Source organism: Panthera pardus, unplaced genomic scaffold (genome assembly GCF_024362965.1).
Source record: "Panthera pardus isolate Hobbes unplaced genomic scaffold, ASM2436296v1 HiC_scaffold_17, whole genome shotgun sequence".
In the NCBI taxonomy this organism is placed as follows: domain Eukaryota; kingdom Metazoa; phylum Chordata; class Mammalia; order Carnivora; family Felidae; genus Panthera; species Panthera pardus.
Genome location: NW_026526732.1, coordinates 76,852,839 through 76,867,357, shown reverse-complemented (window position 1 = coordinate 76,867,357; position 14,519 = coordinate 76,852,839). Strand labels below are relative to the sequence as shown.

The window sequence follows — 14,519 nt, the reverse complement described above, 5'->3', positions numbered from 1 at the left end:
ACAGAAAGTAGAAGTAGCTATTATTTTCAGACAAAGCAGACCTCTAAGTTATCAGGGACAAAGAAAGGCATTAACATCATGATAAAGGGGTCAATTCTCTAAGAAGACCTAACAATCCTTAAACTGTATGCATACAACAACAATGCATCAAGTTACATGGGGCAGAAACTAAGAGAACTGCAAGAAAGAGATGAATTTACTGTCATAGTCGGGAGACTTCAACACCCTCTATCAGAAATGGACAGACCCAGCAGGCAGAAGATCAGTAAGGACAAAGTAAAATGTATAAAGAACTACAAATCATTAAGAAAAAGACAGGAAACTCCATTTAAAAAATGGACAAAAAGACTTGAGCAGACACTTCACAAAAAAGGGTATCTATGTGGCCCACAGACAGATAAGGTGCTCAACTTCATTAGTCATTAGGGCAAACAAATGAAAAGCACAATGAACTATCACCACATTTACCAGAAGGGCCAAAATGAGAAAGACAGAAAATACTCAGTGTTGTAGAGGATTTAGAGGAAACTAGAATTCATACGCTCTGGTGGGAGTTTAAATTAGTACAAATACTTTGGAAAACTGCCAAATATCTCCTAAAGCTGAACATCTATAATTTTCCTCCTAGGTAAATATCCACCAGAAAAGAACACACAAACACCAAAGACTATATAGGGCTGTTCATAGTAGTCCAGTTTGCAATAGCTACAAACTGTAAACAACCCAAGCATCTGTCCATAGAAGGATGGATAAAGTGTGTAGTTTCCGTTCATAAACTAATATTCTACAGCAGTGAGAATCACTGACCGACCACCCCAGGCAATCATAATGTTGAAAGAAGGCAGACACAAAGGGGGAAATAGTATATAATTCAGCTTACAGGCTATTTTGGAATAGGCCATATTCATCAACTATGACAGAAGTCAGGGTGGAGGTTGCCCTTTGGAGGGCAGGATTCACACCCAATTTATTATTTCTTGATCTACATGCTAAATAGGTGGACCCACTTTTTTTTTTAAGTTTATTTATTTATTTTGAGAGAGAGAGAGAAAGAGAGCAGGAGAGGGGCAGAGAGAGAATCCCAAGCAGGCTCTGTGCTATCAGCACAGAACCTGACACAGGGCTCGATCCCATGAACCATGTGATCATGACCTGAGCCGAAACCAAGAGTTGGATGCTCAACTGACTGAGCCACCCAGGCACCCCAAGTGGACTCACTTCTTAAAAATTCACTGATGAACATTGGTGTGCTTTCCTGCATGTTATAGTTCAATAAAAACTTGACTTATAAAATATCAAAAAAGAGGGATGGGGTCTGGGGAGTCATTTTGGCAACTCTCTTTTCAAACATGCTCTTCCTATTTTCCCTTCGTCCACTTGTATAACTCATACCTGGCACTCTACTTAAAAATTCCTGAAGGAATTAAATTTTGGCCTCAGGGAAATGTTTAGACAGTCCATGCACAGATAGTCCTGTGGCGAGAAAGCAGCATGGGACTGGAGTAGGGCCCAGTGCAGGCTGCAGGTGAGTCAGGCCAGATTTCCTAGTAAGCCCCACATTCCTTCACCCAACAACCCTGGAATGCCATACTCTTGCTGGGCCCATTTGCTCTGTGCTCAACTAAGGCATGGGGTCTGAGGCAGCCACAGTGAGCAGCAGGCACAGAGCAGGGTGAGGGTTTCCAAAGGGACGTCCTTTTGTCCCACAGGTCACAGTAACAAGCTGGCAACTGATTTGTGTGGTCCTATCTGAATCTCAGAGGAATTTCTAGCATAAAGTAAAAAGATGCTCTTAAAATGGAAAGAAAAATGGATCTGAAAATGTAATGCTGTGAACTAGTTTATAGTACAGGTAATATTAACTCTGATGTTTGCAGAAAACAAGTAGCTCATGACTTGGGTTACTAAAGTTGAATTTCATAAACATTTTTTTTCCTTGGGGGAATCTGAACTGTATAATATTAGCCTTCCTGCCAGTGATTTTTCAGGCCTTCTCTAATGCTTACAGTGGTACTCAGAATACATTCTCTGCTAAGCCTGGAGGCAGCCCTGAGTCAGCTTTTCCCATTACCTGTATACCTAAGCCATTGAAGAGATATTATTCAGAAATGCCTCTGGAGGAGATGCTGCGGAACTCCTTCAATATTCTGGCCTTCTCCCCTGCCAAGAACTTTTTCTTTAAGTTTAAATTAACTGACTTTTAACGTAAGCATTCACATCTGCTTTCTTTCCCTTTAGGTTGGAGCTGCTGTTTCATCCTTTGGGTGGGGCAAACTAGGACTGCTAAGTTAAAAAAATTATCCACAAAAACTTCATCACTCACTCACTCTCGGATGCTTGATGTTCTATGCTTGTCTCTAACCTTCATGTTGATTCTCCAGGATTCGAGGTCTATGAGCAATGAAGCCCATTAGCTAAATTCTTTTGGAAACCTGACAACCTCACACTGTGCAGTTGTTCCTGTGGGCACATCTGCTGCACAGTAGGGGAATGAAATTGGATGCAATCCTTTCCCCACCTCCTAACTTTACTGTTTAAAATGGCACTGAGTTTTAGAAGTGATAGGCGGTGGACAAGAAAGGCATCCTTATACTTTGGTCACTATCCTTGACATAGTCAAATGCTCCAGCTTTATGTTCATTTCTGAGTAAACACTTAAGCTTCTGAATCCAGAGAGCTACTTCTTAGAGTGGGACTCAAAAGACAAAGCACTAGTGATTTTTAACTCCCAAACCTAGCATGTGACATAGCTCCCTGGTACGTCCAGCAGCCCTGGCTCATGCACATAAACACTGATGGGGGGACCCCATATTTCTTCTTGCTGACACTTGGTGTTTTCGTTTTCCCAGCAAAAACCATTCTTATTCCCCCTCTGCACCCCAAAAATCAACCTTGCATGTGGAATGGTGATGTGTTGCCTATATCTCTATATAACCTTCCATAGGTCTGGCACACAGGAAGCTTTCAATAAATATTTTTTGGCTGGAAGGAATAAATGACTGAATTAATGAATTATGTAACTAGAATCTAGGCTTAGTAGATTTCTATAGGGGTATCAAAGAAAATACTGTTTTACAGGGTGGAGCTAAAAAGAGATTGGGAATTTTGGTACTTTCAACCACAGTACTCCAATACTTGCATGTTACCAGGCAATGCACCCTGGCCAGAAAATGACTTTGTTTGGAGCTATGCCCAATCCTGCTTCACAGGCCTCAAAGTTGGGACCAAGGGGAGGAGACCCTCACTGCTCTTCTTAGCTCCATGAAGAGGTAACTATCACAGTGGGGTCCTGAGAATCCTGAGGATTCTCTTTCTTATAAAAGCTATTTATTGGGGGGGGGGGGCTCTTGGGTGGCTCAATGGGTTGAGCATATGACTTCGGCTGAGGTCATGATCTCAGTTTGTGAGTTTGAACCCCACATTGGGCTGGCTGCTGTCAGCACAGAGTCTGCTTCCCATCTTCTGTGCCCCCGTCTCTGCCCCTCCCCCCCACCCCTCCCCTGCCTGTGTGCTCTCTCACAAAAATAAATAAACATTTAAAAAAAAGTTATTTGTTGGGATAATACTGTAAGATTCGAAGAATTAGGATCAGGGGATAACAGTCTTCATGCTGAAAACACAAACTTAAACATGATCTCCATCATCAAGTGGCTTAAAATATAGGAATTAGGCAGGTGGTAACATGGACAATGTGAAGATTGTTCCCAGTGTTATTCTGAACACTGATGCATAGTTTGGTTCTCAACAATGACGACGGCTCACCAATTTCTCAAGTGTTTGCTTTCCATGCATATTTTGTGTCATTCTAGTCTGTTTAACTCAAAAGATTTAATCCCACAAGATCACCTATAATTAGAGAGTGATGATGCATTCTTAGAAGACAAATATAGACACCACAGAGGTGATGCATCAGCAGTCTGAAAATAATTAATGCTTATCCTCACAAGGCCACCTACACCAAGACACTTGGGAATAGTTCACTACTGCCATAATGTCATAGAAGGATGGCAAAATCATTTTTCTTATCTGCAGAAGTAGGTCACAGCAGGAACATTTGGCAAAACACACACACACACACACACACACACACACACACCAAAACAGAGTGGACAAGAATGGGTTTTGTGACACAATCTTTTAATTTTTCAACTCAGTGTAAGACTTGATCATTGGTTCGCTCTGTAGTCTCTAATCATCTCCCTACATGCTAACAGGACCAGAACGAGGCTTTGAAATGCAGTATTTGCAAACATAGCAAAAGGCCCCATTTACCAGAAAGCTGCTTCTACACTGACAAGAGCTCAAGGATTTGAGACAGCCACTGATTTTGTTGTTGTTTTATTTCCAGTGACATGAAAATAAAACCTATCATCATAAATTAGCACATTTATCAGGAGTCTGAGCTAGGCAATATGTAGTCATGGTGGCTAGAGGTTACAGCATTTCCAGCAACCTTTTAAACTCAGCATATGGCACATGTGGGGCAGCATTTTCTGTCGAGATGTCTATTTAAACTCAAAAGACAGACACTGCAAAGCTGATTTGAGTTGTGTGCATTGCACCAGTGCTGTTGCTTTCTAAATAATGAATCCCTTTCCTAGTGACAATGAAGATGGCAGTAAAAAGGGGTGGACAGTAGTGGGAAGGGGGACCATGACATTCACATGGATGATTTTATAATCTCAGGAAAGTCATCAGAGAGGCTTGAAACCCACACTGCCTCAGGCTTTGTCTTGTTATTGGTCAGAAAGACATGCAACATGATTCCTACACCGGCAGCTTTTTTTGGTCACTGCTGAGGCCCCGGACAATCAGGCACTTGGGTTCACAGACTGGCTGACACCGGACTTTCTTCTTGGGGAACAGATAAATCATCTCCAGGAAACCAGGCTCCTCTCCTAACTATGTGCTCTTATTGACCTATATTTTTAAAGAAATTTGTTCTGAAGTTGTGGTAAGGGCTAGAACCCATTCTTTGGCTCCAATTCAGAGACACTCATTTGGTGCAGTACTTCCTTCCTCTCTTCCCCCCAAATGTACTAAAAAGCTCTCCTCTGTCCTCTTTTTTTTTTTCTTTCCTTACTTTCTTCCTGCTCAGAGCAATCCTATTTCATTTTTCACAGAACATGATTTTCTGTGTTCACTTTATCATTTTTACTCCTTAGTGTCACTAATGACCTTCGAGCTTAGTTATTCTCTGCTTTCTCCTTCTACATTTATCCTTATTCCCCACCCCACCCCCCAACTTTAGCCCTGAAGGACAGCTGTACAATGAGTAAATTGTAAAGTTGTGTCACAGTTCCCCTAGGGACAATCTTCTTCTGTGAGCTATTAAATTAGAAAATGGTTTTTTTAAAAAAAAACAACAACCAAGGCTTTGTACAGAGCACGCACAATCTTTACAATGTAAAATTAGTCCTTTTCCCAACAAAAGTGATGTAATACTTTACTTGTAACTGCACAAAAGGATTTAGGAAATAAAATATACAAAAAACCTATCAAGAGCTTTAAGGAGTTAGGTGCAAAGTTATATGATATTTTGCTCTTACAAGGTAGGTAATAAAGCCATGCTGGTGTGGAATGCTGTAATTTTGCTTTCTGGATTCACTATCACAAAATCAGTTCATTTAAACATTGAAAAATGACTTGGTTTTTATTCATGCACACATCCATTTACTCATCTGTTCAACATATTCATTGGGTTCTTCCAATGTGCCAGACAGAATAATAAAATCAAATCAAAATTAAAGAAACAACAAAAAATGATCTTTTTTTGTCTGATGGTTATCTTCTATTTTGGACATACCGCTCAGTTCAAAGATTATCTCATAAATTGCATTTACCTGCAGAAAATGAGGAGGAACGGTAATAAACCTATCTGCAGGCAGATTCACTAAGGCAGATGTGGTTTCAGAACACTCTGTAAAACCCATGACTGTTTCACTAGTTATTAACTGGTAGCCCAGTGGGCATGTACCACAGTGTTGGGTGGGGGGGAGGATTCTGGGCTTGGATTCTTGCTCTGTGGTTTGCTGCTTGTGTGCCTTTTCTTAGTCCCTCTGAGCCTCGGTTTCCTTCTGTGCAGAAGAGAACTAGCTGCATCAGTCCCAAAGGGTGGATATAATGATTAAATGAAATAAAATCCACAAAGCTTCTATTATTGTGCCCGTCTCAAAGTTGATGCTCAATATATTATAATTTTAGCAGTATCATTATCATGGCTGGGGTTTACAGGCTCAGAGAAATGATTGCCTCAAACCAAGGAACTCTTTTTTTCTCTCAGAAGTGGAATGATAAAGTTGATTTCAAGGAGACACAGATTGAAAATTAGTGTATCCCATGTACTAGCCCTGCCCATTTTCTCTTGAGTTCTGCTAGTTCCCTCACTGAAACACCCACTTATTATCTCCATAAATGCCCCCTCCACCAAGTACCCCATTCACTGACCTTACCTGTCACCATTATCTTTTTCTCTTTCTAGCTCAAACTTGTTTAGAGATAGCTTAACACAGGAAAGTAGTTAGTCCCTTTACATGAGTCAAAGAAAGGGAAGATAAATCAATTTTCTTTTTGCTTAGGGATAGAAATGATGAAAATGTGAAGAAGAGAATAGTAAGGACATAGGGATAATGGACCCCCCAAAAAAGAGGGACTTAATGATCCAAGCCTAATAACAGAAACTGATGCTTGGTTGTAGAGAGGACTACTGATTCCGTGTGTTCACCTGAATTTAGTTCACAGAATTATACAACGCTAGAGCTGGAAGAGATGCCAAAAATAGTCCAAGCCCATCTTTTTAGAGATAGAGAAACTGAGGCCCAGAGAAGTCTCAGAATTCTTGCTGAAGGCAACCCAGCTAATCGCTGAAGAACTAGGACTAGAATCTAGCTTTTTCACATTTTCATTCCAAGAGAAATTTAAATTGACTAGGGTACAGAGCGTTTAGGTGGTTGATGTTACTTTGTCTTTGTTTGCTATTGTGTTTTTGTCTACAGTGAAAGAGATTCAGTCTGACTTTTAAAAGAGGTCTGGACCTGTGGGGATTTACATCATGTGCCTGGTGGTGGTGGTGGTGGAACCGTCCATAAATGCCCTGAAATGGCATGTAAAATTTTAAGTGGATGTCCATTTTTCTAGGAATAAAGTCCAAAGCTTTAACACAGTCTCATAAGTATCAGTGAGCAAAACAAAGTTAATTGCAGTGGGTTGGGTTGAGACAAGAGTAATAAGACCAGTGATTTCCAAGCCACTGCAGGCTGGGATGCTTCCAATGCAGACATGGAGGATGTGGTGTAGGGTGAAGCTAGCTGGCAGAGTGGACTCTGTGGTCCTACCTTGCCTTCCAGAAGGGAGGTTCTATTTTCTACATGCTTTCCACATTAGTGTTCCACTCAGTTTGCTAAAGGGAAGACTTCTGCTGCTTGCAGTAGTGGGGGATGAAAGCCACTGTCTACCATATTCTATAAAATTTTAAGAAAGGTGTGGTCCTCTGCCCATCTAAGAAAAATAATTTTCAGCATTCTACCCAGAGCCCCTTCTCCTGACTATATCTGTTGTTCTATATTTCTGTGTTTAAAATCAAGGTATCTCTTGTCTTCCCCTCATCTTCATGAATGCCTGCTGGTGGCAAGAAAATAAGGACCAGAAATTGAAAGTGGTTAGAAAAAAGAACCTGAATCCATCCTGTCTTATTCCGTGAGGAAGTCAGAAAAGAAAAAAGAAATCACTTTTTTTCTTTCCTGGCGTCTCACAGGATGATCTTCATCCCAAAGGCCTAGGTGCTGCCATACCTCATATTAGAAACCCTGAGTGGACTGTCCACCTTTTTCTTTTTTTATAACCTGAGAAAAATTCTCCCCTCCATTTTTCTCAGATAATAAAGAGTTGAGGGCATATATTTAGAAGCAAGTAGTTTTAAGTTTTATAGAATGTTCGATAACTTGGGATGGGGAAAAATGAGAACTAGCAAAAAGCAATAAAGCTTAGAAAGCAATATATTTGGTCATTTTCACCCCAAATTAGAACTTCATGCCCCTAAGACACAAGCCTAAATAATGTTGTTTGTGTTGCATTAACCTTAAGCTATAATATGGCAAAAGTAGATTACAGGAAATCACAAAAAACAGTTATAACATTAGCAGAAGCTCGCAGGAGTATTTTGGCAAGCAATCACTCTTACAGATTCAGTTATAAACAACAGGATCACGGCCTGGGCCTGTGTGAGTTTAGACACAATTCTCATATAAATATATGACTTCAAAAATAAGTACCATAATGAAAAATGACTACCCCATATTTTATTTGAGGTTTGCTATTTCTCTTTTGTTTTTCACCCTTCACTTAACATATTTATGAAGGACGGGAGAGCCCTGGGGTTTGAGGGGTGGTGAGAGATCAGTTGGTTCAACTCTACCTCTCCTCTCTCCACAGCTGTAACCATCTCTACTTGTCAGCATGGGCCTACTTGTCACTGAATAGCTGGGCCTATACCCAACAATTTTCTGGGTACTATATATTATTATAAAAGTATAAGATCATGTTCCTGTCTTCAAGAAATTTATCATCTCACTGGAAACCCTGGACATACATTTAAGCAGCTGTCAGTCATACTAAGTGGTGGCAGCCAGAGCAAGGAGTGATGAAAACACACATGTTAATCTTATTGCCTTCTTGTCATCCTTTACAGTTCCCAACATGAGGTGTATAACAGAGCTTGTTGAACTAGAGTAGCATAGATAATACAGTACTGGGCTGGGACATAAGGGGCCACATCTCTCATAGCAATAGAAGTAGATGTTTAAAATTAGAAATAGAAGGAATAGTCACAGGGATAAAAGTAACAACCATTTGGGGGGCCTGGTTGGCTCAACTGGTTGAGCATCCAACTGTTGGGTTTCAGCTTAGGTCATGATCTCACAGTTTGTGGGTTCGAGCCCCATGTCTGGCTCTGTGCTGGTAGGTGCTTGGAATTCTCTCTCTCTCTGCCCCTCCCCTGCTTGCACTGTCTCTGTGTCTCTCAAAATAAGTAAAAAAATTTTCTAAAAAAAAAAAAAAGGTAACAACTATTTATTTAGCATTTATTATATTCCAAGTACTCCTTAATATATCAACATCCATAAGGTAAACAATATAATTAATAGACAGATCAACAAACAGAGGCTCAGAGACATGTTTTGCCTGAGGTCCTAGAACCAGCACATGGAGTGGCTGAGCTTTCACATAGCATCTGTCTGATTTCTAAGACCATGCTGTGATCCTGATTCCTCAGTCCTTTTATTTCTGAGATTCCATAAACGTGTTAACACACCTATGATGATGCCTTCTTCAATTATGAAATATAGCAAAGCTCATAAAGTATGTAGTTATTTCTGCAGAAATTTTACTGACATCTAAGTATGTAATACTTTTCTACTTTTCATATTAATAGATCTTATAATGAGAGAGAGAACCATAGCATACACCTTATTATTAGTTTCCAGAGATTCATATCAAAGGATGGTACATTCAGAATAGATTCATAACTGGTAAATTGTTTAGCTATTTTATTTAGCTCTGATGAATGGAACATTGAGTTGAACTCAAGATATTTAAGCATTGGGATGGATGAATTCAGTGTTGGTGGGTGAAAGCAGATACAAATCCAATATATTTAATGATCCGTTATAAGAAAATGACTATAAACTAGTAACATCTACACACATTTCAAGTATAACTTTTAAATAGGAACAAATACAGTTGACTCAGCCTTCAGTTTGAGGAAAGTGCACCTATTAAGGTCCCATCTGCTGCTTGAAGAAAGTTAGCTGAAGGTGCATTCACTTCTGGATGCGGCAACAAATTAATGCAATGCCTGGGTGTGTTCAGCCAGACCCCATAATGCCAACTTTACTTACTTTTAGATTATTACATTATAGACGGAAGCTTCCACTTTATCTATCCAGCCTCTGGGACTTGCAGCATCCCATAAGAGGTCAGACACTACAGTTATTAAAAGCTGGTTTTGGGGTGCCTACATGGCTCAGTCAGTGAAGCGTCCGATGCTTGATTTCAGCTCAGGTCATGATCTTGTGGTTCGTGAAATCGAGCCCCAGGTCAGGCTCTGTACTGACAGAGTGCTCTCTTGTGCACTCTCTCTCTCAAAATAAATAAATAAACATTACTTTTTTAAAAAAATGCTGGTTTCTGGGGTGCCTGGGTAGCTCAGTCGCTTAAGCATCTCACTTCTTGCAGTCTGTGAGTTTGAGCCCCGTATCAGGCTCTGTGCTAATAGCTCAGAGCCTGGAGCCTGCTTCAGATTCTGTGTCTCCCTCTCTCTCTGCCCCTCCCCTGCTCACGCTCTGCCTCTCTTTCTCAAAAATGAATAAACTTAAAAAAAATAAAAAATAAAAAAGCTGGTTTCTACAGATTGAATGTGAAAATTAAGGCTGACTGTAGAGAAGGGATACATGGGGCCACTTAGAGAACAAGGGAAAGGCTAAGGTTCTGCCTCAAAAATCCTGCATTAGCTTCCTTTTCTAAAGGATATCAAAGAAAATGACATTTCAAATGGAGAACTCTTTTCCAATTCTTATAAGGAAAAGAATTTCCACTTTCTCCTGAGAGATTACAGAAGCTCAACTGGGAAGAAAGGAGAAAGCAGAGGGCGATACTGGAGCAAACAGAGCAGCAGCAATGGCAGGAGGAAAGGAAGTTAGCTTCCTTGCTTTGGCAACCGTTTTGTGTTTGTCTTTCAGACGTCCTTTAATTTCTGAAAATGCAATGCTCAGTGGCCCTTCTCCTAGGGAAGTAAAAGGAAAGAGCAAGCAAATGACCTTTATTTCCTGAGCTTACTGTCACAGGAACCCTTCACAAATCTGAGCTTTCTATGCTATATATATGCACAATTTATGGTAAAGGTACAAGGTTTATAAAGTCATTTGACAAATGAGAAAGTGATGGTAGCAGGTACCAAGAAACATACCTGAGCTGATTCAATGAAAAAGTTGAAAAGAAGACCAAAGCATTTTCCAGAACACATTCCTAGTTTAGCTTAGATAATTACAGTCTTGTGGGAACATATGGTTCAGTGTAAACAGGATGACTTAACGAGACATAAACTAGTGTATTTTCGTTGCTGCTAAGGATTCCTTTCCAAATAGGTTATAAGAGTGTTCACTCTTGTGTAAGAAAGGCAGAAAGACTCCAGTGAGTTTGAATACTGGCCTCCCTTACCTTTCTTTGAGGCTAGAGCTTTCAGAGGCAAGGAAGAGGGCCACCCACAAGGATATAGCTGACTTCCTGAGACGCAACTCAGGGGAGGGGGTGGGTTGCTAAGTTCCAGAGTGGTGGCTCTTTTTTTAGTGCCAGGCCTTAGAAGTAGCAGATCAGGAGGGCAGATGATTATTAGGATGAGAGGGGAGACCCGGAGCACAGATCTCCATTACTAGCCTGGCATAGAGGGAGTCAAAATATCAGGGAAACTGCCCACTTTTGAATTGGCAAAGCGTTTTCCCAGATATCTTTTTCCTGATTTTCCTGGACTAATGGAGACTGGTTACTTTAGGGGAATGAAAACTTGGTTGAGAAAAACACACAGACATTGTTGTTTCAGTATTTATCCCCAAACTGGCAAACAGGAAACAGTGTCACACACGCAAAAGAAGGTTCACTAAAAACACCACTACCTGAGAAAACAGTACCTCAAATGCCACCACATGAAATTACTGTACTAAGAAAGTCACATTTTCCAAGTCTGATTCATAATATTAATGTTCAACTGGAAAAATATATGTAAATTTCCAAGAAACACTTCCATAGAGGGAAGTATACGTTAACACTATAACTGAATACCACACAGTTGGCTGAAGTTGAGAGAGAAGCGTTTTGGGATGAATTATGGAACAAAAGATATCCATGTCTAGCAATTAATCTCTGAAGTCCTTGGACAAAGTTTCTCTTCTCATCTAAGCTGACAAATGTGTTTTGGGATTTGATAGCCAGAAAAATCCTTGGGAGGTCTTTTAAGAGTAATTTTTCTTAGAGGAGGCAAAGTAGTAAAGAAGGCAAGGTGAATTGCCTTTAGTATATCTTTGACATGCTTATCTTTTTAATGAGGTAACACCACATTGATCTGCAACAATACAATTTAAATGGAAATTTAAGACATATTACACATTTTGCTGTCTTTCAAAATGCAATGCACCAAGCCTAAAAATATTTCATCAAGCATAATTTAACCTTTTCTTGATGACCCAAGGTCAGTATTATAAATTACCTATTAGTTGTGTGATCTTGGGCAAATCACCTGAACTTTCTATGCTTCAGTGTCCTCATCTTTACTATGAGAATTATAGAACACATCTATCATACAGAATAGTGGTGTTGGATTAAATGAGATGATTCCTGCAAAAGCACTTAGCATAGAGCCCTTTATGCCATTAAGAGACCCAAAATGGTAGTTACCGCTTCTTTTTAATATATTTCTCTGCTCATGATTGTGACCTAGAAAACTAAGTTGACCCATGAGTTTAACTTCTGAAGTTACCACTTAAAATTTCAAACTTATATTTCTCTTTTAGAAAAAAAAAAAGATCTAACTCCCATTTCAATATGGTAGACTTGATGTCAGCAGCAGCCCTCAGTATGAAAGACTAAAAATGCTGAATAAATATTCTTAAAATCTTTAAGTACATAGTTGAATTGTCAGGAGAATAACCAAATCTTATGAAGTAGGAAAGAATTCTGAAATCCCTTGGTAAGCCAGGTCTGAAGAGAGGGTTTTCCCAGAGGATTCTGCTCATCCTTGAAGGTCTGGACTAGAGCATGAGCTTTTTAACCTGTGGAATGCTAGGGGTCTGAGGACACGCCTGTGGCCCTGTAAAATAAAAGCTTGGATCAGAAGCCTTTGGATCAGAAGCCTTTGGGATCCCTGCCCTTCCTTCTCTGCCGTTCCCCCACAGTAAATGAATTGGAAAAACAATCTGTCTTCCAGGGGCAGGAGGGTGGGGAGGAAAGACACCCCTGAGAGTTCCTTGTCACAAGCCTACTCTTAGGAACGTCTGAGGATGGAATTCATACTACTTATGGGACCCCACAAACAATCCTCTCTGCAGGAATATACTTTCAACCTAGGCCTCAAAGAGCTCCCAGAGATAAATACCAAGGAGGAGCTCACAGTCACTACCACTTACCCACTTCGTGAGCACAACTTTCAAAATATTTCTGTGACTCAGTTTCCTCATGTAACAAATGCAAATGATAATAGTAATTATAAAAAAAAAAGTTATAAAAAAACAAAACCACAAAAAAGCCAAATTTATTAATGCAATTTAAAAAATCTGAAAATTGGTCATTAGGGCTATGTCTAACTTTTTAAAGTGTGGTAATGGTATTATGGTTATTTTTATTTTTATTTTATTTTATTTAAAAAAATTTTTTTTAACATTTATTTATTTTTGAGACAGAGAGAGAGAGAGAGAGAGAGAGCGAGCATGAACAGGGAGGGTCAGAGAAAGAGGGAGACACAGAATCCGAAACAGGCTCTAGGCTCTGAGCTGTCAGCACAGAGCCCGACACGGGGCTTGAACCCATGGACCTCGAAATCATGACCTGAGCTGAAGTCGGATGCTTAACTGACTGAGCCACCCAGGCGCCCCTATGGTTATTTTTAAACTGAGCTTTTAGATATACATATAAAATATTTATAGATGAAAAATAGTACTTATAATGGGGACTCTTGAAAAGATTACAAGAATTACTATGTATAAAAGGGCTCAGAAGAGTGACTACCACAGAGTAAATATTCAATAAATATTAGCTATTATTAACTGATATGGGAAACAAATGAAGAGAGTAGGATTTGACTTTATAAACAACCTGATTCCGCTTTTGTAAATACAACTGCTCTCTTTCTCTCTTCAACTACCCTCCTCCCGCCCAAGCATGCCTGCAAAGAAAACACTGGAAGGAAACACACCAAAATGCTAACTCTGGAGGAGGGGAAATTTATTTTCCTTTTTAGACTTTTAAGTTTTAAAATTCCCAACCATCATTATATATTTGTTTTAAAATTAGAAAGAAATACTTTAGGAAAAAAAAAGACTCCTGTTTCTTCTAGTTGAATCCTGGTACCCCCCCAATGCTAGCGTGCTCATTTTCTTCATAGAGATCCAGTTTAGCCACATTTCCAGGTTAGTAGGTAAGATAAGAGAAAGATGTCTAAAGGAAAAAATATATATATATATATCAGAGGAAAATTAGCAGGTTCCCACGTCATGGAGGAGACAAATAGTTTCAATATTTCTGTGCAGAAAAACAGACTGGCTAGGTGGCATTCACAGTAAAAGCCAACAGAAGCTTGGGGGTAAGGAAGAGGAGGTTTTTATTCCCTAAGGTTTAACTTGCTTAGCTTCTGTGGTTACGGCCCACAAAGTCAAGATGCCCTATATGTATAAAGACAAATATTTGAATGATAAGGACAAGCGACACAGTTAAGTCTGAAAACAAAATCTACTTTAAAAATAAAATATATGATATGAAGA

The 14,519-nt window shown here is 39.7% G+C and overlaps 1 protein-coding gene across 4 annotated transcripts in view; it reads right to left on the bottom strand.

The window, feature by feature from the left end:
* Nucleotides 1–14,519, bottom strand: part of UBE3D (ubiquitin protein ligase E3D) — a 157,281-nt gene that overhangs the window by 26,546 nt on the left and 116,216 nt on the right. Inside the window, exon 10 of one of the 4 annotated variants that reach the window (XM_053904695.1) lies at nucleotides 13,993–14,196. The exons of 2 other annotated variants lie outside the window; for them this stretch is intronic. In XM_053904695.1, coding sequence (XP_053760670.1) covers nucleotides 14,170–14,196 — 27 coding nt within the window. In that variant the 3' untranslated portion in view covers nucleotides 13,993–14,169. Of the gene's footprint in view, nucleotides 1–13,992; nucleotides 14,197–14,519 lie in introns of those variants that run through there. One more of the 4 variants, XM_019442744.2, reaches the window with a different exon arrangement.